The sequence below is a fragment of the Falco rusticolus genome, chromosome 5, assembly GCF_015220075.1.
Source record: "Falco rusticolus isolate bFalRus1 chromosome 5, bFalRus1.pri, whole genome shotgun sequence".
NCBI lineage: Eukaryota > Metazoa > Chordata > Aves > Falconiformes > Falconidae > Falco > Falco rusticolus.
In genome coordinates, this window is record NC_051191.1 from 27,988,392 (window position 1) to 28,015,248 (window position 26,857).

General features: G+C 44.6%; 1 protein-coding gene across 2 annotated transcripts in view; it reads left to right on the forward strand.

The window, feature by feature from the left end:
- Positions 1-26,857, forward strand: part of SFMBT2 (Scm like with four mbt domains 2) — a 122,604-nt gene that overhangs the window by 51,342 nt on the left and 44,405 nt on the right. The window contains exons 5-9 of one of the 2 annotated variants that reach the window (XM_037389468.1): positions 417-505; positions 3,646-3,892; positions 10,233-10,330; positions 21,906-22,007; positions 22,661-22,808. In XM_037389468.1, coding sequence (XP_037245365.1) covers positions 417-505; positions 3,646-3,892; positions 10,233-10,330; positions 21,906-22,007; positions 22,661-22,808 — 684 coding nt within the window. Of the gene's footprint in view, positions 1-416; positions 506-3,645; positions 3,893-10,232; positions 10,331-21,905; positions 22,008-22,660; positions 22,809-26,857 lie in introns of those variants that run through there. The other variant, XM_037389469.1, reaches the window with a different exon arrangement.

Consider the following 26,857-nt stretch of genomic DNA (forward strand, 5'->3'; position numbering starts at 1 on the left):
TTCCTGTTGTCCTGTCGAGGAAGTTTGCACAGCTTTTTGTTTATCAGAGGTCATTAGTGAGCAGACAAAGAGACACTATAAATCATCTTTGAGCCTACGTGATAGGCAGGAAAGGAGCGGTCGCACAAGCAGTGGCCGATGTTGAATGGGAGAGGTGGAGATGATAAGCCACGCCGTCGTAAATCCCTGTCAGCGATTACTGTGGGGCAACACCTTCACTTATTTTGGGATGAACCATGTGCACGGGTTGCCCAGGGAACCGGACAGCAAGCCAGCTTTTCTCCCGGTCTGGACTGTAATTGCATCCGAAACTAGAGAGCTGGTAAACCCTAAGGAGATGTTTCTAAAATATGTGTGGCAAGTCCGTTGCGGTCTGCTGTGCTAAGCATTGCTTTTCTTTCCTCCCCCCTCCCCAGCAATCAAAGAGAAATACATGGACTGGACGGAGTTTCTCATACACGATTTAACCGGCGCCCGGACTGCACCTGCAAATTTACTGGAAGGCGTATGTATTAGATTGCAGTTTCTCTCTGATACCGGTGTCGCGGTGTGCATGCTGCCCGCGGTGTTGATGCTCCTGGTGTGTAGGGCTGTGTGCTTGCAGCGTCTGTGTGCCGTCAGCGGGGTCTGATCCAGTGCTGGCCCAAAGCCACTGGCAACGTTGCCTTGGCTCTGCCGGCTCCGTTTCTGACCCGGGGATGGGTAGTTTGTTCTGCCTTTAAGCTGGAGGGTGGTGCTTAGAAAGTTGGTTACTCGAAAAAGGCTAGGTGGTGAAAGAGAGCGTGGAGAGGGGCCATAGGAAGGAGAACACAGGCTTTCAGTGTCCCATTAAATCCACCCAACTGGTGAGTTGAGTCAGGACACAGGTTGGAGAGGAGGGCTTTAGCAGGTTGATGGGGAGCGCCGTCTGGTTTATGTCTGTATGGAAACAGCTCCCCCAAGGACATTCCTTCCACCTAACCACGGCGATCTGATGTAGCAGGGAAGCTGGGTGAGGTGGCCTCAGTCATCAGCAGTCAGAAGAAGGGCGTGTTTTTTTAGATGCACCCATATGACCAAGAGCCCAGTCTATGAGGCATATTCACAAGGTGACTTGCACCTGGGGCAGCCTCGGCACGCTTTGGGATCTTGGATGAAAATCCTGCAGTTCCACCTCGAAACTGCAAAAGCAGGGCACTTCCTCCATGGAACCTGCCCTGCTCTCGTGTGGATGCTATGCGGGCATTTGGAGAGAAGACAGCCTGTCCTGCAGGAGGTAATTCTCTCTGCCTCTCTGTGTTTAGGCTGAGAGGGAAGGCATACAGGCAGTTGCCCTTTGTATAAGTGCTCACATTGGCTTTTTGGAAGCAAGTGTGCATCCAGGCACCACATTTGATCGCTTTGTCCCTGGTCACTCCCACCAACTGCTGCTGCATCCTTTTTCCACGTGCCTGTGCAGTACGAGCAGCCTGGCAGGGAGAATTAATAGCGCACCATCAGGGATGGTTTTTTGCCCCTAGTCTGTTAGGTGAACAGCCCTTGCATGCCCAAAATAGTGCACGTCCTCAGGTCTGCTTCATCCCCGTTTCTGGACCACTCCCAGGTGGCACATGCAAAAAGCTGGTGGTGGCCACCACCCATCTCTGGTGTGTGCCAGCGCCATCGCAAACCTCTCCATTCCCTTTCTGCAGGCAGAGAAAAGAGGCAACCCCAGGCAGAAACGCAGAGAGAGAAAACATTGCATTGGCTTGAAATAGTTTCTGACCCTTTTCTGGTGTTTTATGCAATATATGTGTTTAGTGCTGTCTGTGTCGTGCAATGTATGTAACCCCCTGTTGACAGATTTGCTGTTCGTGAGTGCTGCAGATTGTTGTTATACTGTTAAATCAATATGTAGCGATGCTTTTTTTTTTTTACATGCTAGCTATGCGTATAAACAGTTCTTGTTTTATAGTAAATGTTAATATTTCATGCAAGCCGATTATTAATCTTAGCCATTCAGTTCTCAGGGGTAAGTGACAACCCATTGGCTTAAAATTTAGCACACAAATCAGAGAAGCAATATTCGCTTTTATACAGCCAGGGATTTATTATAATAAGTTAAATCATTACACCATTGGTTCATATTAAAGAATGTTTTGTGGCGATGAAGCAGTTGTATGAGAGGGAAAAACCACCATTAAAGTAGACTTCTGTTACATTGCTAAATTCTGACACTGCATTTTGCCATGAAATAATACTTGAAAAGATTATACAGGTGCTTGTAGCTTGCACTGTAGAGGAGTGGGTTATAATGGCAAATATATTGTTCTGAGAAATATCTGTTAATCACAAGAGTTGGTGAAAACTGTACACGTGTTAAGGTTTTAGTTAATTTTAATTACATTTTTTACCAAATTCTCATTCTGTTGCCTGCATTTTGGAGTAAGAGAGGTGTAGTGAAAATTGGTTGCATTTCAGATTTTTGGATATTTTCAAAATTCAATAGCAAGGGGAACTTTATTGAAAAATAAGGCTTTTTCCTCTCTTTTCTCTAACCATTCCTAGAAAGAACCATCCTGGGCTGACTCTGATTTACAGAATTAATATTTAAAAAAATACTGTGAAAGGTTTATATTGTTTAATTAAGTAGAAGTGGGACAAACACGCAGGAAGAGAAAGAGTCCTTGTTTTTAATACATTTTGCCTGTGCTTAGCATCTCCTTTGGGGACCAATGCTCCCAACTCGGGATGTTTTTTTAGTGCTGCTCTTAAAGCTCTGGAATTGAGAAATTGCGTAAGAATTGGAACTTGCATTTAATACAAAGAAGAAATCTAACCGTTCTGTTAGTGGAGAAAAGCTTGACAACACAGAGAGGCTCACAATCACAAAGCCAAAACACCGAGTCCCAAAGGTATTGTTCTGCAAAGCATCTCATGGATTTTTAATGCCTGCAGTTGGCAGCTTTGCAGGTGTAAAGTTAAGCACATGTGTAAATGGTTGCAGAACCGGGATCACAGAAAATACTATATGTAAGCACATAACCTCAGTCACTGGGATTTCTTGGGCACGGTGGCTTGACCTGGCAAATCCTGTGTGCCTCAGGCTTTGATCCCAAGACCACTTAAGCTGGTGGGAGCCTGCCATGCATGGGCTTTGGAGTAACCACCACAGACTCTTGCATCCATGGCTGTGGAGAATAGTTTGCTCTACGTGCCCATAGGAATGAGGTAAAGCCTTTGGTGGGAAAGATCAGGGCACAGAGAGCAATTTCAGGGTCATGCCCAGAGTAGATGCCTTTAGGTAAATGCCAGTGTCCAGTCCTGTGATGGGCTCTTATCAGCTGCATTCAATGAGAATTTGGTTTGAAATCCTTCAATATAACTGGGCTTTAAGTTGTTCAGGAGCATCCTAAGCAGTTGTGCCTTCTGGGCCATTCCACCTTTTATTATTCTTTTTTGTTGTTGTTGATGATGTCGGTTGAGAAATTAGCACAACTGTTGTTTTCTGTTTTACTTCTGAATTTGCACTTGGAAGACATTGGGTAAAATAGAAGAAGAACAGACTGTTTGCTGATCGCTTGGATGATGGTGTGAAAAACAAAAATAATCTTCTGCTGTCATCTGTTTCCTTGAGAAGTCTTCAAATAAAGTTTAAAATAAGGAGTTTTGCTTCTATTCAAACAGCCTCTGCGAGGAAAAAACCCTGTAGACCTCATTACAGTTGATTCCTTAATAGAGCTGCAGGATTCCCAGAATCCCTTTCAGTACTGGATAGTTAGTGTGGTTGAAAATGTTGGAGGAAGATTACGCCTTCGCTATGTGGGATTGGAGGAGACTGAATCCTATGACCAGTGGTTGTTTTACTTGGATTGCAGACTTCGACCAGTCGGTTGGTGTCAAGAGAATAAATACAGAATGGACCCACCTGCAGGTAAAGAGCCTCCTGAAAATACTGTCTCCCTTTGTGGCATTTACTGATGTTTTGAGATATTCGTGCAAGCTGTTGCCTCTTCTCCAGTGTTCACATTGCTTTGACAGTAGTTTCTACCTATAACGTAGATGGCATGTGAGAGCCATCTGATTTGGCTTCAAAGTGGGCCAGGGAAACTGTATTACATTTATTTGATAAATTCGGTTTAGCTTGGCTCACTCCTGGAAGGAAGCAATGTCCGATAAAAACAGTTTCGTGCAGTTTTCCACCAAGAAGCAGAGCTGGTGGGGATCGTCCAAGGATGTGCCTGCTTATCCAACCCTTCTCATTGGTGTTTCAGTGGCCAGGTCTTTCTGGCCGTGCTGTAGGTATCCTGGTGGAGGCCTCACTGGGAACTGCTCTTCTGCTGTCGAGTCCTAGGAGACACCTCTCAGCATACACTAGGCTCCATTTGCTTTCCCCTCAGCCAAAGACCACTTGCCCATTTGTCTTTCCGTGGCCGCACACATTTGTCTTGGGAAGCCGTAGACCTATTTTCAGGTTTGGAGAAAGTCTTTTGGGACCCTCATAGTCCCTCTAACATAGGTCTTTCATATTCTGCTGTAACGTTGCTGTACATCTCTGAAGTGAGAGCTGCCTTGTGTGTAACCAATGAGAAAGTGTACTGAGAGTGCTGGATGCATCTGCCTGGCCATGCCAGACCGCTCATCAAGGGGTTATGGGGTGTCTGTTGCTAGAAGGTAAGAAAGTACTCCTTTGAGTAAGGGTTGATGGGGTCTTTCAGATTTAGAAGACCACAAATTTTGTCCTGCATTTTCTCCAAGGGAATGAAGTCTTTGCCAGTATGTCAGACCAGGTTCACTGTCAGGAGATTGCAACTTAGAGAAGCAGCTCTCTAGAGCTGAGCTTAGTGTTCAAACCAGCTTGGATGGAGAGGGAGAGAGACTGTGGCTAGGCCAGCCTGGGGTCAGAAATTGGAAGCTGCAGATCCAGAGGCAGGAGAATTTCAAGGGACAGGACCCAGAAAGAAGAGCCAGGTGCAAGCAGGCTGAGCCAGGAGGCTGGGCAGGAGCAGTGTTTAGGGGTCAGCTGGAAGCAAACTCCAAACGGTGGGACTGGGTGTGGAAAAAGGAGCACGACTGAAATGGCAGGGAAAGAATGATCACAAGGATGAGTGTAGGGGAGGATTAAGCATTGCAGAGGTTTAGCAAGCAGGGTATGGGCTAAGGACCACACCACATCACAGGGGCTCCAGGCTCCTTGAAGCCTCCTGGAGAAGTGTTTGCAGAGGCATTCACTGGCAGGTTCTGGGACTAGCTCTGGAGCTATGCTTCCATCCAGGCTGTACCTCATGACAATTAAGGATGACTGGAAGGGTGAATTTTCCTCACCATCCCATAATATTGGTCAAAACTATGAAAGTTTCTGGGAAGTTGAGTTTCTCTCTGCTCAGGGCATTTGGCTCTGCATTGGTCTGAATGGAGTTGGCTGAGCCAAGTTGGTTGGCTTGACTTCTCTTGGAGTTAAGGATCTGGTTAAACACGACAGCTTAGACCGCTGCATGTATGGTCTTCCTTGGGGCAGAAAGTGTGCAGCGTCTGTATAAATAAATATAAATAATAATAAAAAAATAAAATAAAAAATAAAAAATAAAAAATAAAAAATAAAATAAAAAAAAATAAAAAAGGCTGTGGCTTATGCTTGGGCCACAAAGCTGTTTGCCAAGCCCTGTGGAGCATGGCCCCCCTGTGCTAACTGTTTGCACCTCCAAGCTGGATGCCCCAAGACTACTGTTTCCCTTGGGAGATGAGGCGCTTTCTTGGTTAATGTACAGGTTCTGGTCCAGTAGACCTGTCCCACCTTTTCCAGTGTAGGCGAACAACTTGTCCAGGCCTGTGCCTCATTTTCCTTGTGTTGTGGGTGATTTTTTTCCACGTCTGTCAAATGATAGCAGAAAGGTGTTTCGGATGTGGCTTCTGTCCATTGCACCTGATTCAGAGAGGTTACCCCAATACCTGCAGCTGTCATGTTCACAAGTCTGTCTGGGTCTCGGGTCTAACTTGGGATCTTCAATGCTTTTTGGAAGCATGTGTTTTTCTTCACTGATAGGTAGGAATCAGTGTTCCCCATCACTTTTAGATGTGAATGCTGGAGAGTGTGAATATCATTTGCTCTGTTATTTTACAGAGCGTTTGTATTACAGAGAAACACTTTTTCATTGACCATCTTTGAACCCTCTTGGCCTGTATAGGTTTGGTGAATCTATACAGAAATGGTCTAGATGAGATTTGTAATTCTTCCTTGTTTATTCCATTCTCTTTCTACTCTTTCCTTCTTTTATCTGGTTGTACTTCCTTCTCTGTGGATTCACCCACCCCCCTGCCTTTCTTTTTCTTCTCATTTTTTCTGTCATTTTGTCTCTAAACTTATTAGGCTCTTTAATTGCTGAAGTTTAGGTTTCTTCTCCTATTTCTTTGCTTTAACTGCTTCTAAAATTTCTTTCTCTTGTTCTCATCTGCCTCCATCTGATACCTGTTTCCAGTCCTTGACGTTTCCTTGGTCACTCACTTTTTAGTGAACATTGTTACTAATGCATTTAATGCCCAGGTCTTCTTCCTGACTTCTCTTGGCTTAAATAGGTGGTCATGACTTTCCATCTCCTAAAGCTAGGTCTTATAGGAGTTTGCTGAGAAAAGACCCTTCGGGTCTGAACCCTTCCATTTTCTCACAAGTCCCCTCCTGAACGCTGCCCCCACAGATCTTTCTTTGATCCCCTCTTCTGGTGTACCCAGTTGTCAGGCTCTGCACTCCAGGTAGTAGCTGGTCAGGGATGGGAACCTGATGAATTTCTGGAGTCAGGAATACTGGTTGTTCCACTTCTGATGTAGTGGACTATATCAGCCGTTTGATGTCCACCTGTCAACAAATTCATAAAGCACAATGGATGAATAAAGCATATGAGACATTAACCCACAGGAAGAAGAGGGAAAAAGCCCAGTGGCTGGCCTTAGAGGTTCTGTTTCAAATTCAAGAGTCTGCAAAATAAATGTTGGAGCAAGCAGGCAAGCAAGCAGTAGTGAGTCGGCAGGATGAGATGCTGGCAGTGGAGACCTCTAAAGAAACAGGGATGAAGCTACTAAACCGCAAACTGTCAAAGGATGCAATTTCCTAAGGACCTCAGGCCAGGAGAGTGTGCAGGGACATCTCCTTGCCTGCTTACATGCTTCCTGGTGACTACTGTAGTAAATAAGATTTGGACTAGAAAGAGCTTTGTTGTGGGAAAACCTAGTATGAACCTTCTTAGGAAAGAGAAGGAGTCTGTGGGGAGGATATTGGTTTTTTGCACATCAGGGTTAAGTTCGCCTGCTGTACTGTAGGCATCCAAAAGACAGTTCATCATGAGCTATTGCTTTGTCTTTATGATCGATGGAGGAAAGGGGATGCCTAAGACGTGCCTGACGTAGGTCAGATGAAATGACGTCTTCGTAAGCCTATGTTTTTCCACTCAGAGGGGTTGAAAGCAATGAACACAGACCTGGTTATGTAACTTCTGAACATCTGAAGCCAGTTAAGGTGACTCCTTGATTGAGAACAGGAACAGCCTTAGACTGCATGATGAAGCTGTTTTGAATCTCCTCCAAGAGATGCTGAGAACACGCAGCTCCTCCCGAATCAGGCTGCGCATTCAGTGGCTATCAAATGAGGATGTTCAGTTCTACGTCAGTTCTGCAGGTTGTGACAGCGCTTTGCCTACTGTCGACTTGGATGCTGCTTATGCATCTTCAGCTTTATCTCCCTTCATGTCAAGGCTGTGATTTTTCTGTGTTGTGGGATGTGCAAGGTTCAGTTGCACCTTGCACAGCAGTTTGAGGTCAGTCTTTCGAGATGCAGAGCATCTTATATAAAGGAGATCCCATGGATCCAAATGCCTACAGTATTTTGGATGGAAATGTCTCTTTTCTGAAGCCATCCATGTCCTGGCACCCACTTAATGTACAAGAATGTGCAAGAAGGTCCTTAGGAAATAGCATCCTGGCTGTCTTCTCTAAATGGCAACTTTCAGGGACTTTGTATGTCTTGTGAGCCCTTTTAAATGAGGCAAAGGGGTCATAGCTTATTTTTTCCCTCAGATGCTTATTTGAATCCAAACTTAAGTGCCCTTGCTAGTGCAAATTGGCCCAGGCTGCTTGACACAGATCCACCAACGGTCTTGCCTCAACTGTTTATGCAGGAAGAGACCGTCTCGTTTTATGTTACTTTCTATTTAAAGACAAATTGGCAGTCATTGCTCGCTCCTTGTTAAACTAATACAAATTGACACAGTACACTTTCTTGGAATTACCTACAACCCCATCACTTAAACAAAATGCTTTATGCTCTTTTAACCATGCGATTTAGTGTCCATATACTTGCCAGCATAAGTGAGCTGCCACTAATTAAATGCACATATGATATTGCTTGCTGGCTATTGAAACCAGTGGAGTTGTCCTTATCTCTTGAAGTTTGTTGATGCTGCCTGGAGAAGTTGCTGCTTGTTTTCACTGATTTTGGGCAGTGTCACCCAAAATGCCACTTGCATCTTCTTTCCTGTGCTTCACTGCTGTTGTGGTAGAAGGCAAGGGTCTGTTTTCAGCTTGCTCTCTCAGGGGAGCAGGGGAGCATCCAGCAGGTTTTTTCTGAAACTCAAGATTTTTTGTTTGTTGAAACAACAGTCTGGCTGCAGCTTGGGGCAACATCATACTATATTGAGTATTTCCCTGTTTGACATAAATTAAACCAAAAAGGAAGAAACAGGGTGAGTCGTTTTCCTCCCTGCACTTGAAGCTGATCAGACCTTCGCAAGTAAAGGAGAACTGGAGCAACAAGGCTATAAAATAACGAACAGTTAGATAAAGAGTACATTTCTTAACACTTGTGACCGCTGCTCATGCTGTAAACAAAGACTTGAAATGTTTATTCCCGTTAATAACCAGACAGTTGAGAAATTAAAAATACTGCCCTGAAAGGTTAACATTTCCCTTTAAGTGTTTAAATTCATATGCATATCCTTGATGTCTGCTCAGAAGTAGTGAGGTTTGATATAGTGGAAGTATAAATACATCCACTTCCAGTGAGTGATTCTGCAAATCCTATTTTGATAAGGTCTTAAATCTGTTGAGATCAGAGCATAAAATTCTCTTGTACCATCAGTGCTCGGTGAAAACAGTGCTTGCCAATTCTTTTTTTTATACATATTTTTTATTTCCTCCTTCAGAATTGTAAGATACAGCATTAAATCTTTGCTAGCTAGTAAATATATATAGTTATTAGATGTACAGAATTTAAATGCAAATTGGGCCAAATTGCACTGCAATGTAAGTGCGTGAAGCCAAACCGACAAAAGAAAAGCTTCACACTGTTCACTCTGTATCAAGATTCAAGTTTATTATTGAGTAAACGTTCATTTCCATTTTAATAATTGTTGCAATCTATCTACCTATCTTGTCTCTTTAAGACCTTGATATGAGTGTTCTGCAATAACTTGTTAGGTGCAGGATAACAATATGTTTTCTAGGGCAGAAGTAAATCCAATATAATGTTCTTCATAATAGCATTGTTTCCTACATTGTTTCCTTTGATGATTCATAGGCATTTCACTGCACTGAACCATAAAGGGCTTGTTAATATAACGATTTAATAATATTAAACCTATTTAAAGAAACTCACTGAAAGCAATGTGAATCTGCACAAAGACGTTGCCTAAAAGTACCATGATGAAAATTGCTAAGTGTAAGTCTTTGAATGAGGGTGATGCTCTGGTTTGAGTGTGGTACCAGTAGACGAGTCTGGGTGGGGATCTGGCTGAAATGCTCCTTCCCACACCTACCCGCACCCACCGCAAAACCCCCACGACCCTGCAATAACAACAAAAGACTTTCCAATGAACAGAAGCCTTGCTAAAGATATTTCTGGTTTTGATCAAATAAAACTAATACTGGCTGAAGACCTGAGGCTCCTCAAACTGGAAAACATCAGGTATTTTGAGAACTGAAAATCAAAGGAGAGTTTTTGTGATTTTCAGGTAATGAGAGAGCACGGTTCTCATTTCTTCAGCAGTAAAAAAGGACATGCATATTTCTGAGTTTTGCTCCACGATGTAAAGCTCTATATTCTTCACATGTGCCCCTGCTTGTTGCTTTTGTGTTGTATTTATCCACGCCGTACAGCTTGGAATATACGCAGTATTCATTTCACTTGTATCCCTTTTTATGACACAGGAACTTAGAGTCTTTCAGAAATGTTTGATCCCCTGACAGTCACCTCTTGGTTTTGTTGGTTTTGTTTGTTGTCATCACTTTAGATATCTATTCTCTGAAGACTATATCTGAGTGGAAATGCGCTCTGGAAAAATCCCTTAATGATGCAGCAAATTTTCCTCTTCCAATGGAAGTGTTCAAGGTAAAAGATGCACATTTTTCCTTCACTTACAGAACCCGCAATGAGTAAATATGATGCAGTGTTTAGCGGCTTATGTTAAACTTCTGCAGGAAAGGCCGTTGCTCTGATACATAACCATGGAAGGTCACAATGAGATGTTTGTATAAAATACGGTTTTATGTGTGGACTTCCCATTCTGAGAGCTGATTTCTTGCAGTCATTGTCTTCTAGGGGCTGGGGGTGATCAGCACTGATTTCTCCAACATTATTTTTAACATGTCTTATGCTGTTAGACCTGTGCAAATGCATTGTGTGCAACTGTGAAATTGTAAGGCTACAAATGTGAAAGCTGATAGAAGTTGGACAGTTTTCTGTGACCCTTACATGAAAATTTTCATCTGATCACAAGGCAGAGAAACATCCTTCAGGGTTCTATAGTGGAAGTGGGAGATAATTTTGCTCCCAATCCTTTTTTTTTTTCTCTGTCTCACTCTGGTTTTTAATAATTAGAGATGTGCTTCAGCCCTGAGGCACCAGCTTTAATTTCCCGTGCAAATCTGTACTGCTATTAATCACGATGGCTCCAGATAATCCTGATTTCTAGCACTGCCCACCTGGTTTCTAACAGTTACATCCTCACTGCGGTGTGATGGGCAGTGTGGCTGTGGACACAAGAGGATGCTCAGGGAGGTGTGTTGAAGCACGGTGGTGCCCTTCGGTCTCTGGTATCATCTCCTGCTTAGGGATGTGCTCCATCACAGTGCCCTCCCCACCACCATTCCTGCCTCATCCAGCCTGGACACCCTGTGGGTTCCTTCCCTGTACTTAAGCAATGGGACACCCCAAAGCACCCATGCAGGCGGTGCAGTTCACATGTAGATGTGGCACACAGGGACATGGTTTAGTGGTGGGCATGGCATGTTAAGTTTACGATTGGACTCGATGATCTTCAAGGTCTTTTCCAACCTAAATGCTTCTGTGATTCTGTAGTTGGAAGAGGGCACTCATCCCGTCCTATCCTGGCTGGCATGCCACAAAACCCCGGTGCCACCTTGACCCTTCCTACAGGGATGTGCCAGCAGCTCCCGGTGAGGAATCCAGGCTCCTTGACCAGCTGAGATGCACTTGGATTAGCAACATCACTTTGGGAACGTTTGCTTTGCTAATGGCTCAGGCAGTGACTCGGTTGCTAGCTAAGCTCTGCTAGGCTGGGGGAGGGAAGATTTCTGCGTTGGCTTTCAGTGTGAACAGGGGTTTGGGAAGCTCCGTGTTGTGACGGGAGCAGCGTGCGGAGAGTTTTGATTCTCTGCCATTTATTTCGTGCGATGCTTCTGTCAGCCAACTCTATTAAAGTTTGCGTTTGCAGTTTCAAGATCAAAAATGCATTGTGTGGGGCAGGGTTTAGATCACTGCAGAGAATGCCTGATGGGTAAATTTTATTCCTGCCTATATGAAAGAGCGAAGAATGTTTCTGATGAGACTCATAAAACACCTCTTCTTTTTTAAAAAGTTTGTAACATCTGTTTTGCTGCCTCTTCTCAGGATGCCAGACTTATACCCACTTACATTAATTATGGCGTGAGGGTCATAAATTTAAATTCAGCAAATCCCAGTTGGTGCGCCATGCAGTTGGAGCTTGCAAAGATGTTCCTCTTAGAAGACAATGCAAAACGTTGGAATGCTTGAATAGAGCAAGAGAAAAGTTACTTTGAGGCCAAATGTGACAAAAGGCAGGATTAGGTCAATAGGGCTTATTTATTTGTAATGTGAAAGCTGAGCACAGGGTGAGCTGAATTTAGTGTCTGGTGTTACCTAAGCCCCTGGTTCTGGTGCTGGGGAGGCAGGAAGCTGAATAAATTGTTTATGTGTGGGCATCACTTCATTCTGCCCATTTAGGGCGAATCAACCACAACTTGTGCCTCTTGACTAAGAAGAAAAATATGAGAGCTTCTCCATGCCTATGAACATATCTTCCTGTAGTAATGACTTAAACATGAGTTAAGGAAAGGCTTTAAGAGACTATAGGAGGGTACACTTGTCAGATCTTGCAAGATAAGCCAATAATTGTGTGGGACCATCAAAGAGAATCCCAGATCCCACCAAAAAGCGTCAAATCCAAAGATGTCATTTTTACTTTTTTTTTTTTTTTTAATTTTTTTTTGCAAACACAGCACAGAAGAAATGTCTCTACATGGTGCCTGGGGCTCCGTACTACTGTAACTGTCATGTGTTGGATGAGATATAAAACACAGGTTGGACAGCTGGCAACTGTTAAAGATCCTCTGGAAAGCTAGAAATGTTTACTTTGGCAGACGTGGTAAACTGCTCACTGAGCAATTATATTCTGCATTTTCCACATTTCCCTACAGAAACACATCACTGAGGAGAGCCTAAGTGTGTGCTTTGCTCTACAGACCTGAGCGGTCCCTAGGGTCAGCACCTGCATGTTTGGCTGGGTTACGACTTAAATCACTGTTGTCCTTTGAGCTGTGCACGACTGTGAGCTGGTCCCAGGTGGTGGTGCAGGGAAAGCAGATCTGCTTTTGTAGTGTGAGAAGTGGCTCCTCTGAGGGGTCTGCCAGCCCACCATTGCTGCTGCTGCTGGTGCTCGTTGGTTTTGGTGTAATAGGGTTGGGTTTTGCCTGAGACCTCAGAAGCTGTTCTGGAATTACCAATGCTCAGAAGTGTGGCAGAGGTGAATTTGTTTGTGGTGGGCTTCAGCAGCAGAACCCAAAATCCTTTGCAGAGTGCAGCACTTATCCCCTCTTGGCACCTAAGGAGAGGGCACCAGCCACCAGACCACATGAGCTGGTTGCAAAAATCAGGGGAGAGGCTGAGAACAGGTTCTTATCTTCTGGTGCTGTTTTACACTTGGCTGTGTGTGGAAAGTGTTCGTAAAATGCTTTGGGGTCCTTTAAAGAACGTGATGTTCAACTGCTGGAAAATGCTGTTGTTATATAGCTGCTAAACATAGTATTTTGCAAACTGCACATCCTGGAATAAGTTTTTTCTTCACAAAAGCTTTTTGCAACACACCTACTATTTTGTTGTTCCATTCTTTTCATAAAACATGTTGATCCTTAAAGAAAACTAAATACAGACAGGATTTTCAAGTGTGTTTGAATGGTTTAAGAGCACAAATCCTTCCAAAAGGCCACAGCTCAAGGAGATGTGTCCTTTGCTGTTTCTGCTTTGATTTCAGGGTGCTGTATGGTTCCCTCATGCTTGGCTAGGTATCGGTCATAAACGATGGCTTAAGCTTCAGAGGACACCTGAAATAATGGTCAGGGCTTTGGGTATGAATAAGGATGGTCAAAGTGTTCCCGGGGCCTGATTTCAAGTTAAGTGTGAGAGTTTCAGCAGTTAGCTTCAGTGCTCGCATTGCTGGTGCTCTCTGAGATTGAGCCTTGCATTGGGAAGCCAGATGCCAAACACGGCACCTGCTACCTCTAGTATTTATGAATCAATGCATTTTTTAGAGTTAAAGCCCTGTAGCCTGTGTAAGATGAACGCTGGACACAGATGATGGAATTTTGTTTCCTAGGGAGAGGCAGATAGCATCCTGGGCATCTTCTCTGACACCCCATTATGCCTTCCCTGGTCTCCTGTACCGTACCTGTGGGTCCCGTGCAGATATTGTCAGTCTTCAGGGATCTTTCAGCTCACTCCAGACGCCTCTGTTTGGGCAGCTAAATCCTACCCAGGATTTGGGGTGCTCATCATCTTTCCATAGATGTTGCATAAGGGCATCCTATCCCCAATTCCATCGGATTGCTATAAAGTGGGTCGTGATGACTAGCTTGGATGGAGCTGTCACCAGCCTCATCCCTAACCCAAACTCTGTTAAACTGCTTGAGGAGCACAGATGCTTAGGAGAGAGAGGTGCTATCTAAGACAGGTGGAAATTCTTGATTTACAGCCTTTGTTCCCATTCTCCACCCTCTGGTCCTCCTTTCCTAAAGTTGTTGTCTTCCCCCCCCCCCCCCCCCAGCTCAAAATTGTTCTCTCTCTGACAAAAAAACTTTTATGTTATGCCCATCCCATTGTGCTCCTATTTTTAACTAGAGCTTTTGGATGTTTCCTGTAATCAGTACTAGTATTAATTAATGGTAAGACTAATGACATAGAAGGAATCTGTTGGGACAGATCTCTCCTAAGGAGAGTGATAGAGAGGGGCCGCCCATCACTCAGGCATGAGCTGTCCCCTGAAATTCCAGACAGAGTGGTGGTTCTAGTTCTACGCTCAGAAGTATGAAGATTAATATTAAACAGGACTCCTTCCCCTCCCCCCCCATCTAAAATACAATTTTTCCATCAGATGGACTGTGCATTTTAATTACAAGAGTAAGATGGACTATTTCTCCAAGATTGTGATTTTTTTAAAAAAGGAGGACAACACCTCTCGAAAGTTAATAAACCCTTTGGGTGCTTTAGGGTGTTTTCTTCCATTATTGGGTATTCTGGAGGAGTTTTAAGTGTAAGACAGAAAACCAAGAGTTATTTTCTGCTCAGAGACAATCCTGACCTGGCTATATAAGTAGACATTAAGTCCAACAGGGTTTTTCTGTCTTTGCCCCACCCCCCCACCCCCCAATAGATGGGCATGTGCTGATGCAGGAGCTTAAAACGAACATGCTTTTGGTTCCACTTGGAAGCCAAATCCCAACATAAGCCATCCCCAACCCCTTCATGCACCGATGGCTTGGCTGGCCCTTGCTGTGCATGCTGTGCTGTAATAACCTGCGAGTTGCCATGTTGTTTGGAGGCTGCCAGATCATTTATATTCCATCTGTTCTTCCCCATCCATAGCACTCGCCAGCCCTTCACCCTGACTGCTTTTTGTGTGGCTGGGAGATGTGCATGGCGTCCCCATCCCTCAGTTGTTCGGCTGCTTTTTGACCCACTCCTGTCTCAGCTCGTTAAAGCCATTTATCTTGGTAAGACCTAATACCCATCATTAGGAGTATACTGCAAAGGTCCTCACGAATGTAGCTGCCTTCATGGCTCTTGGGAGCAAGAGTGTCTCTGATACCAAGGTGGCATTCAGGCGAGGTGGAGTCATGGTACCTCTGTGGACCAAGAAAAAGTTCTGACCTCTCTGCAGCTCCCTTTTAACCGTGGGCTTTGCAAGGGAGTTGGGGGGAGAGCAGTCCAAGGAGGTAAATGAAGCCAAGCCCCGTCTGAGATGCCCCAAGGGTCTCTTTGGCAGCACCATATGAAAGTTAGGGTTGGAAGAGAAAGGCCAGAGACAGTTCAAGCAAAGCAGATGGGCTGAGTGGGAACCGGGTCCCTCAACCTTCCTCATGCCTCTGGCTGTATGTTTAGCATGTGTTGTTTTCTTTCTCCATTACGTGCCAGGGTTTCTCAGGATGGTGAGAGGTTAGCAGAAGGGCCTGATCCAGTTTACTTTCTGCATCCAGACAGGGTGTGGGAGAGTTCATACATGACAACCTGAGCTCTTGCCTGTTGCATCCCTGGGCATGGCAGCATTTTCCAGTGAGAGGGGCTGATGTGCACCTGCAGCTAGAATCTGCTCCCTTGTCAGGGGTGGGTGATACCTAAAAGTCATCCCTCTAAAGATGGATCATTTTTTCTCAAAGAAAGCAAAAACCAGCTCTGGTCCTTAGCTGTTTCGCAGGGTGGTTGCAGCCCACAATGTGCACTGAATTTGTTCTCATCCTCTCTCCTCTAACAAATCCCCCTTGATTCCTCGAAGCAATTACTGTTGTGACGCTGCTGAGGGCAGACTCAGTGCCGGGTGCCGGTGAAAGACTCAGTCCCTCTTCACAACTGAGGGTGTGAAAAGAGTGAACGGCAGTCACTTCGAGCACTCCAGTAGGTGTTCCCACCTGTGTTTTCCTTTCCACTAGACTTTCCCACCTGCGAAATGGGACCCGTGTGTGTGACACAACCAGGATTTGTTAGTGAAGTAGCGTGGTGATCTTGAATGCTGTCAGACATTCAAAAAAACAAACTAATCATGCAACCCCACCCCCCCACCCCAAAACCCCGACCCCAAGTCGATGCTTATCTGTCTCTTTTACCTCTGCCGCCCATACTTGCACTGCCCAGGCAAATCAAAGCAGGCGCTGCGTGGGAGGGGATCTTTGCCCTAATGCCATCTGTGGCGGTCCGAGCCATACGGAGAAGGTGTATTTGGATTTAGACTGGCTACTCTGCGATGTTGCTGTTTCTATGGTAACTATTTTTTATTCAACAAGCGGAGCTTAAAATCCGTAGGGCTAAATTCAATCCTAGGCAGAAGCATCTGCAGTTTTTAAGGGGCTCTTCAGTAGGTGCAGTTTATAGCTGGCTCTCGTGCTCATTACTTCAGGGTCACGGTATCTCTAAAACCTCCCTCCCAGCACCCTTTGCTCTTCATCCCACCCCACACCTCTACATTTTGGTCCTCCCGTGACTGCAGCTGTCAAACTGTGTCTTACCGGGGGATTTTTGTCTCTCTGTGGAGTGTGTCTTTGGGGAAAATTGCTCTGTGTTTAGCAAAGGAAGTTGATGAATCACAAACAAGACTGATTCATCTGCAAATAATGCAGAGGATTGCATTTGGGAGTGTTTCTTTATTATGTTTTTTTCTCAATTAAAAAACGAATGCCAGATTCCTGTAGAGGCAGTTTAACCACTGTTATTACTGTGTTTGTGACTGGTTACCACACATGAGCTTTGTGATTAAAATTAGGCTATTAGAAGCAGCCAGTTTCTTGGAGAATTAGAGAAAACACTGGGGGAAGCGATATCTTTGAAAACAAAACCTGAATCAAATAATATGTTTCCAATCATAACAGATGGGGCTCACTTGTGTGTCTTTTAGTAGGGTAGAGCAGGAGAGATGTGGCTGAAGGCAATAGCATTTTGCACTGTTACAAAGTTGGTGAGGATTGAAGGAGGCACAGGTCAATCATTTATTAACTGCTCAGTGTTTCTAATCAGCCTCTCAACTTTGGCAACTTTTCAGCATTCAGACTTAGTTCTGAATTTTGAATGAAGTTGAAGTCTTATAGTCCATGTGAATCTGACTGTGCTGGACCAAAAGAGCCGTGACTGTTAGAATATTTGAAAATTAAGAGTTCACATTAGAGCCTTTTCCTCTTACCTGCACACTGGATAAGCTGCTGGGTTTAAAATGAGACAACACCAGCATTCCGTCTTGAGCAGACTGGGCTAAAAGTGCAGATTTCCCAAACTGGAGGTGATGCCTTTCCTTGGGTTTGTGGACACAGCTAGAGCAACCAGCCCCTAGCACGGCTTCCCTGAGTATCACAGGCAAAAGCAGCTTAGCCAGGTCCTCCTGCTCTATCTGCGTTATTCAGCGCCCATGTAAAATTACCTGAGCTCCACTCTTGTGACATGGACAAACTTGAGATTATTTGTGCTTAAGTAACCTTTGTTGAGTAGAAATACTCAGAAGCCAGATTTAGCAAGGTATTTAGGTACCAGGAAGGGTAAATGGCTATGATGATTTTGAAGCACATCTTTTTGAGTTCAAGACCTAAAGCCAGTGCCTGGTGACTTTTAAGTCTTTAAAATACTTTCTTAAGACTTTTGCATGTCACCCACACAAGTACTCCCCTAAAGTCTCGGCTGCATCCCTACGAATCCAAATACTGTCCGAAAACAGTTTGAATGCTGTTTGTGGATCTCGTTTGGAATGACATTTAGGCTCCCAAGTCACCTGACATTTTTGACACCTGCACTGCTGGCGACTTGTTAGCTGTGAAGGAGAAAATGACGTGGCTATCTCAGTACCTAAAGAGGAGGGTTGGGAATTAGGAGCCTGGTTCTCTTCACAGCATCATTGGTGGCTTTTTATTTGACCTTCAGACATCCCAGCTCCCAGCCCTGCTGGTGATGCTGGTTGCAGGCAAAGCCCATCGGTATTTTTGTGGAGGGGTTGCAGGAGCCCATGCGGTACGAAGATGGAGCCAGTGAGGCAGATGCATATCAAAGCGGGGATGTCTTTCAGGTGGCCCAGAGGATCACAGCCCGTGAACGCTGGCAAATTTGTAAATGCATAGCGTTCTAAAACTGAGTGTGGGGCTGAGTTAATTGCTTCTTGGGGGTTATAGTGAGAGCTGTGACAGCCGTGGCTTTTGCCAGTGGGTTTGGGCTGTAAGTGACAGACGTTCAGTTGAGGGTTATGCAATTTTCCATTCATTACCCGTGAGCACCGTCGCAGGCTTGTAATCCATCATGTTAGAGATTGTGACCCTTTGAATGAGTGACCGTGGTACTCGTACCACGTTAATTCATTGTACTTTCTGTGGCATGATTTTTCACTTTGCTGCAAGGGACTTTTCTGCACCCTTGTCAATTACTGATCCAGCTTACTTGACTGCTCTCCAGCAGATGGAGGGTATTTCCATCTCCCACTCCGGGATTGTGAACCCCAGGACAGGCAATCTGCTGGTGTAAATCCATGTGGGCAGTGGGGCTGCTCCTGGGAAGCACTGACTGCTGGTAGGAGTGAAGGTTCACCATGCACAAGGCTATAAAATGGTCCAGATGGTCAAAATTATTCTGCCTATTAATCCCAATTTCAAAGACTATTGAAACTCCCTTGGAGAAGTTGCTAGAAAATTGTGACTGCTGACATCCTTATCGGTACCTTGGAATGTCATGAAGTAGCAGTCGAGGGTCAGATTCTGACACCCATAATGATTGCAGGCATTTCTTTTGCTTGGCTGCGGAGCCTGGCGGGGACCAGGGGAATGTCTCACCCCTCCAGGCCTCTCTTGTAGCTGCTTTTATTAAAGAGGCATCTTTCCTGTCAATGTGAGTAAAGGGAGGAGAGTTCATTATCCACTGTATCACTTTGAGTCTAATACTAATTAAAAGCTTTGCCTTCACTTCTGTGGAACCTATTCTTAGAAATTATGTAAATTAATTGGAGTTTTGAAGAGGAGCATATGCCAAATCCTAAGTAATTCCCTGCTGGCTGAGGCAACTCCAGCACTGGAACCGGAGAATGGCGTCAAGATCATTTTTTCCTTTTGTGGCTGCAAAAATCTAAGGCTGCTTTGGTAAATTTTGATACTTCTCTTTAGCAAATACACGAGAAAGATCAAATATCCAGACCCTGAGCATTTGTCAGAGAGGTACGATACAAAGGCTTTTTCTCCATGAAAGCTTTCCTATCTCAAATATGACATTTAACACAGACAAGCTTTTTACTTCCGCAGCCCTTCTCCAAACAAATGTGTGTTCCTGCTTCAAAGGGGGTTTTGACCCTCGAAAGGCAGATGTACCTGAGATCCCACAAACTCCCCTTGCAAGTTCACTCTTGATATTAATTTAATGGGGAAGATATTTACATGCTATGCTGAATGAGAAGGGAGATTTGATCCTAAGGTACATAGCACGTGGAGGAAAGTGGGATATGCTTTTGAAGCAAAATAGCTTTAAGTGTTATTAGCTCCCTCCTCCCCGATTATTTTTTCCCTTTGAAAAAGGCCAAAACAAATAGAAGGAGAAGACTCAAAGAAAACAATTCAAATAAAAATGAGAAGCAGTATGTTTTGGTCTCGATATGTTTTGGTCTCAATTAAGAAATCATTTAAAAAGTTGAGGAAACTACTTGCATGTTTAAAGATAAACACGATTAAGTACTTTGGTGGATCTTGGCTTATTATGTATTGATGCTGGATACGAGTGTGAATTGAATCATGGGAAGATGCTGTGGTGTAAGCTTGCTTCCAGGTGTACATTTTTCAAAGTTGCCTTTTCTTTGCAACCTCACCCTAAGGATTAAGAGATGCTGGTGTAGATCCTCATGTCGGAGGAGGCAGCCCTCCAGTCCAGATGCTTTTTGCCTTTGGAGATTTGAAGTTCATTGCTGGCAAGGTCTGGTTTTTGCAGCCATCATCTTTTCCCAGCTGAAGCCTTTTCAGGATTATAGATGGCAATTTGGATAACCTGTCAGTCCGATGCATCCCTGGTCCTGGGCAACCTCTATGTACAAGGAGCCAGATTCTCTTCCCTGGTTCAGACTTTGATTCACTGAACTATTGTGCAAAGCTGCTAGAAACGAGTCTTCTGTCTCTCTGGGGCTTTTGTGATACGGAAACGACTGACAGCAAGCGCAGGTCCATACCTGATGGTTATGCTACACTGCAGGATGCTGAGACTCCTGAACGTCTGCTCCTTCCTCAGCCATTAATTCACTGGGCTCTGGGCCATCATTGCTAAATCTTCCTCAGTTTCCCCATCAGTATATGCTTCTGCTGTGAGACTGAATCCGTTACGATTTTTTTGGACTGCTTTTTGGTTCTCACAGAAAAGGCTCTGTGACATTGAAGGTTGGTAAGATGAAAACAATTCATTTAGCCGTGGTTGGAGCTTGTAAAAGTCTTTCTCTCTAATGGCACCAGGAATGTAAGATCCCAAAATAGAAGTTGTTAAGTCTACAAGTGAAGGCAGTTCTTGGGGAAAAGAAAGCACAATGGCATACAACTTTGGATCAATAGAAAATCATTTTAGAACAAGAATAAAATGTGTAGCGATGAATGTAGATGGGAATGACATTGCTAACCACTTATTAGATAGCAGGCTTTCTGCATGTATTTTGGAGTCGTCTGTGTGTGTGTTAAATATAATGTCTCTTTTTATGCTTGTGTTGGCTAATGCACAGATGGTTTAGAAATACTGTAGGACATTTTTATTGAATGAACACAAAACATGATTGTTAATCTGGAATTAGGATGCCAACTTGTACGCCTGTTAGGCAGGGGTCAGGAGGAATGGAGTGATTTGGTAGATGTTAAACACTAAACTGGTGGCAAATCAGGGAGCTGAACCTTGGTTTCTTCTGAGTTTTGGGGCTGCATCCTGCTGCCATCCCCAAAGCTGCTGTGTGGAACCCCTCTGGGTGCAGCCAGGCTTGATCCCAGGTGGAAGGGGGTTGCAGTGGGCATGTTTTCCCACCAACATGTTCTCTTGTTGCCCATGTTTTGGGTCAGGGTTCATTGTCTGGGCCATAGTCCACCACTTTGGTCTCCTGGCTGGAGAAAAGACCTTTCTATCTTGCAGCACATGGAAAACAGCCCAGGTCCTTATTATGGTGCCCTGCAGGAGGTAGACACCCGCCAGGATAAATCAGGGCCACCCTGAGCTGTTTACATCCATGTTGTGCATTGCCCTGGGGATGTCAGGTTGAGTCCTGGCACATCGGGACCTTTAGTTGCTCTCAAGATGGTAGTGGCTGTCAGAGGTGAAGAGGCTGTGCCCAGGGGAGGTTTTCAAGCAGGCATTTCTCGGACAGGTCCTCACTTTGGTGTTCTCCTTGTTGACCCAGTTCACGTTAGTGCTGAGATGGATGCACAACGTGCTTTAGATATGATGGGCTTGGTGCTGCAGATCTGTCCTCTAGGAGTGAGGCTGTCCCCTCTCCTTCTGTGGTTGGTCTGGCATGAAAAGAGCATAGGGCCAGAAGTGCCCAGTTGGAGCTGGGGGTCAATGTGGTAATCAGCTGAGTGGCAAAATCCACATGGACACATTTCAAATAGGTTTTCAAATGTATCGGCCCCTCCTTGGTGCATGGCTCTGGCATACCATGTGTTCCTCTTCCCTGTCTCATCCGCAGGATCATGCTGATTTGCGAAACCACTTCTTCACTGTGGGGATGAAGCTGGAGGTGGTGAATATGAGGGAGCCATTTCATATCTGTCCTGCATCAGTGACCAAGGTGAGCTCCCAGAAAGGGCTGAAGAGAGCCTGATTAGGAACCTCTTACTGATTTCCACCACACTTAGGAAAACTCAAGAGTGGTACTTAATTGGCTGGAGAACACATTAAGACATATGTTTAAAATCCGTGGATGTTCCTAATTAATGAATTGTTTCTTTCCCACAGGCATCACCAGCTAACTATATGCACTTAGATCCAATGGGGATGGCATGTCCATCTACCATTTCCATGCAAAAAAAAATAGGATCCCTCTTTTACCTCTGTTTCCCCTCCATGCATATGTATTTTCCCTGCACATCTGGGAAACCTTTGGAAATAAAACAGCTGGATGGAGGCAGTAGCTGGGTATTTAATCCACACTCTCAAAGGCAAGAGAGAGGAAGGCTGTGGGATCTCCTCCAGTCCCTGCTCAGCTGTGGGCACACTGAGTGACCCTGAACCCCAGCACTTTCCCTTGCCTCAGTTTACCCATCTCTAAAACTCAGACTTTGATCTCTTTGGTAGAAACACTTTGATGGAAAGTGTTACATGAGAGCGGGTTGTTTTCAGGAGTAGTTTAACTCCAGGGCATGACTGTTTCATCTTTCCACATTACCTGATGTTACAGCATATTTAACTTCTGATTTTGTTTTCTTGTTTTTCACCCCTTAGGTTTTTAGCAATCATTATTTACAAGTGACCATTGATGACTTGAGACCTGAACCCAGCAAAATCTCAATGCTTTGCCATGCGGATTCCTTAGGGATCTTGCCAATACAGTGGTGCCTTAAAAACGGAGTCAATCTCACACCTCCCAAGGGTTCGTATTCCTTCTTGGTGATTTGCAGGTTTCCTCTGAAGGAAGATTGCTTGTTATTGTTGCCTTTAAAAAACATGATGCTTTTCACTGCAGAGCATTACCCTAAGTATCTCAAGCCAGAGTAACTCTCTTGAATCACTGGAGCTGTTCTGGCTTATACTAGCCCATGAGCATCTCTGCAAACAGGTCTTGCTGGTGGATTGATGATCATGTGCTTTGTAGTCTGAAGCAGGCTGCACTGAAGCCTAGTGAATTCCTGTGAAATGCATCTTAGCGATGCTTTGTGTGTGTAGAGAGCAAAAGGAGCATTACCAGTCATGTCATACTGGAGGCAAACCAGGCATCTCCCTGTAGCATCCACCTTGATACAATGCCGAGGCCAAGCAAAGCTCCTACATCTGAATGCCTAAACTAAACTCAGAGCTGCCAGCTCAGGAGCATGTAGGCATTTCCTTAGATGTCTCAAAAAATCCCAGGTGAGGGCAAATGGCGAGCAGTGTTCAGGTCAGAGCCAGGAGAAACAGCCTCCAGCCGTGCTATTTCCAAACTTCGAGGCAGTGCAGTTAATTACTTGCAATCTCAGACAACCACCTGCAGTGCCCTAGCAATATTTATTCACTTGCAAAATGTGTTGGTTCTCTGGAATTTTAGGTTTTTGAAGCTGGCTGGGATGTCGACCCTTTGCCAAAAATTGGTGCTGCTTGGGAGAAAAAGAAGTATCTCAAAAAAAAAAAAAAAAAAAAAAAAAAAGAGTTGTTTTTTTCCCCACTATATTTTGTGCACGCAGTTTTGTCTTACTTTTGGAAAAATTAGGCTGCTGCCAAACCCAGGGAAGCGAAGGGTTTTTCCCTACCAGATTCAGAGTCCTCTCATGTATATCCAGAGTGTCTCTTTGGCACATGTAGCTGTTGCTTTTACTGAAATAAATGAATGCTTCCTCCCCCTTAAATCCAGGTACAATGATAAGGCCTGTGTAAGTGCTCACTGATATTGGCCAGAAAAGTTGCTAAAAATGAAAGTAAATTAAATTTTCTGTTTTTTCCACCCCAAATTCACATGCAGCTGATTAACTAAAGTGGACTGTAGGCCAGACACTTCTCTTTACAGGGATAGTCGGAGGTAATGTTTGAGGTGTCTGTCTGAGGTGATATTTTACAGGTCAAACACACATGAACTGGTTTAGATGCCAACATTTTTAGAAGTATCTGTAGTATCCATCATACAGATATTTCTCAACTCGGCCAGTAAAGTGTGAGGCGTAGGTCGTGATCTGGTGTGATGCCTGGTGATTGGGGTCCACCTGGGCTCCTGAGAAAGTGTAAAAAGTCTCCCCTCATTCCCCCAGTGGAAATAAAGTTTGCTTTCTGCTGTCAGATCAGCAGTGCTGGAAGGAAGCTATTAAAAAGGCGTACAGCGAGTGGCAGATAGATGCATGCTGTATGTTGCTGTATTTCTTAGACTGTGTATGAGGGCGGCATGCCCAAACTGCATTTTAGCACATTTTGTGTCAAAAACCTTTTCCATCGGCAGACGTGCTCTTTGAGTCACTAAAATATAATCAGACATCATAAAAATATGTTTTTTTAAAAAAAACAAAAACCCCCCACAAACCTCCGAAAAAAGAAAGCGGAGGGAAAGTGGAAAGCCTTCAAACCCCCGCTGATGGTGCCAGTCTTCTCTGAGCGGAGTAATACCGGCTCTGGGTGAGTAACCAGGACTGATAGGGGAGGGCTGCAATGCTGCAAAAGCGAGGAAGGCTGTGGCGTGAGCTGGCGGCTGCTGAGCAGGTCTGCAGGAGGAGGAGGAAATCCCACCATTCCCACCCAAATCTGGGCTGTCCAGAATTGTCCTTCTTGCACCAAGATTTGGCCAGCCTGCTGCTTCCCCAGCGCTCACACATTCCCAACCAACATCACCTTTAACAGAGAATATATTGGCAATATTTCGTGCTGCTCACACAGCTCTCCCTGTTGAAAGGCACGAAGTTCCCATGAAGCAAAAGGATTTATTTGCTGTATGCTGGGCTTGGGTTTTTTTGGTTAATTTATGGCTGTCAAGGAGGTTTTCTGATTGTAAAGTTACTTGATTTTATTTCATCAGATCAGTATACCAGGTTGGGGTGTGTGGGTTTGGAGTCCTTTATTTGCCTGATCTCCATTCTCTTGTCTTTTTGCCTATGGGGCCTTTGTTGAAGCCAGACGTGCAGTAGATGAGTCATGAACAGGAGGTGCAAACATTTGCTACTAGAAATAGAGAGCAGTATTTTCCTGTACAGTGCCAAAAATGAATACCCATTTACTGCTGCTGTATAAACATTGAACAAGTGCTGTTTATATTTATTAGAGCTGGATTTATAGACCACTTCCCTTTAGAGTAACAACCATTGTTCCTTTTTATGAGCTATTAAGAGGGGGAAAAACATTTCAGTAGCACTCCTAGTTGTAAGGCTTACTAAGGAAATGCCAGCTCCAAAACCTCCAGTACATTTGTGTTGTTCTGTTTGCTTCTGATTAGACTGCTGGGCTCTTCCATGCTGAGAGCTGAGATAGCAAACACAGTGAGGTTTTACATGTTTGAGGAGCAGCAGTTGAGTCACGCAAACAAAGCTTTGAACGTTGTTACTTGGGCTGAGCCTTAAAGGGTGACAGTATGTGAATGCCACGTGCTAATGGAGGTACTGGGGACGTGGTACCTCCCCACGTGCTAAGGGAGGGAGCTTACATCTTGATGCTCCGTGAAAAGGCCATATGCAGGTCCAGGCTTGTTTGAAGCCAGTCCCTGAGTATGCTTCACTTGGGGTCATCCTCGCTGGGCTGTTGAAGTGGGTCATGGCAAAGTCTTTAACTGCCCTCCCAGGTTTTGTTCCTGCTGAAGGTTACAGCAAGAGGTCTTCCAGTGATTTCGGTGGTGCAGGGCCAAGCCAACAGGTGGTTGTGCGGTCACAAGTTGTTATACCTCACTGAAACCTTGTCAGTGTGCCTTTTCCATCCACTCTGCCAGGATTTTGCGTAGCTAGCGATCAAGATTCAAACCTGTCCATGAGGGGTTTGAATTGGAGATGTGATAAAGTGCAAGGTGTGGGCAGTTTTTTGGGTCCCTGAAGGCAAGCGTACTCTGGTAGCTGGGATGGACCCCAGATGATTCAATGTAGGCAACCACACTGTAGCTGTCCCCACCTGAGCCCATCACCCTGGCTGCTTCTGGAGTCAGTGGCGAGGGAGAGGGACTTTCACAGGGCGTTGTGCTCCTTCTGCAGGAGGACAGACAGATCACCTCTGGATCTGCCTGTTCCTCCACTGACTCTTTAGGGAACCCAGGGTGACAGGCACAGCTGTAGGCATCTCCTGCAAACGTATGTGATCAGATGAATCCCATTCTGACACTTAAGTGATGTGCACTTCTCTTCCTGTTTTCCATTTCACTTTTTGAAGCTGAAGAGTATCTGGCAAACAAGGAACTGGTGATAAAAAAGGAGATGGAGCAGTGGGAAGAAAATACTGTTGCATAAATTGGTTGTGCAAGGATATGTGTTTTCCTTATGGAAAATGAGCATTCCGTATAAGTAGTTGCCCTTTTTTACTTCCCTGTGCATGTGTATTTGTAGCTTTACAATTATTATGCACCTTCATGACCCACAGAGACAGGCATCTTAACTTAAAGCTTTATGTCATTAATTTCTTTGTCATGTATGTAATCATTAGGATTAGAAGCTCATCCTATCCCAGCTACTTGCATCTTACCAGGGTACTTGTGACTTTATCTCCAACATTTTTACCTCCTTTTTTGGATCTGGGTGACTGATAGGTGACTCCATTCAGTATTCCAGTCCTTTCTTGCCTACAAAAAAAGTCACAATTTTCATTGTCATAAATGATTCATTCCCATCTGATCTTGAGTGTCCCTTTTTGACTATCAATGAAAAAGGCATAAAGGGATGCTCTGTGAAATGAGGCCAGGCTGAGCTTCCAGGCAGGGAGACTTGAGGGGAGAATTTGGCCTTTAGGTGACTCCTAAAACTTCCCAGTAAGAGTAGTTCTGCAATAATGTTA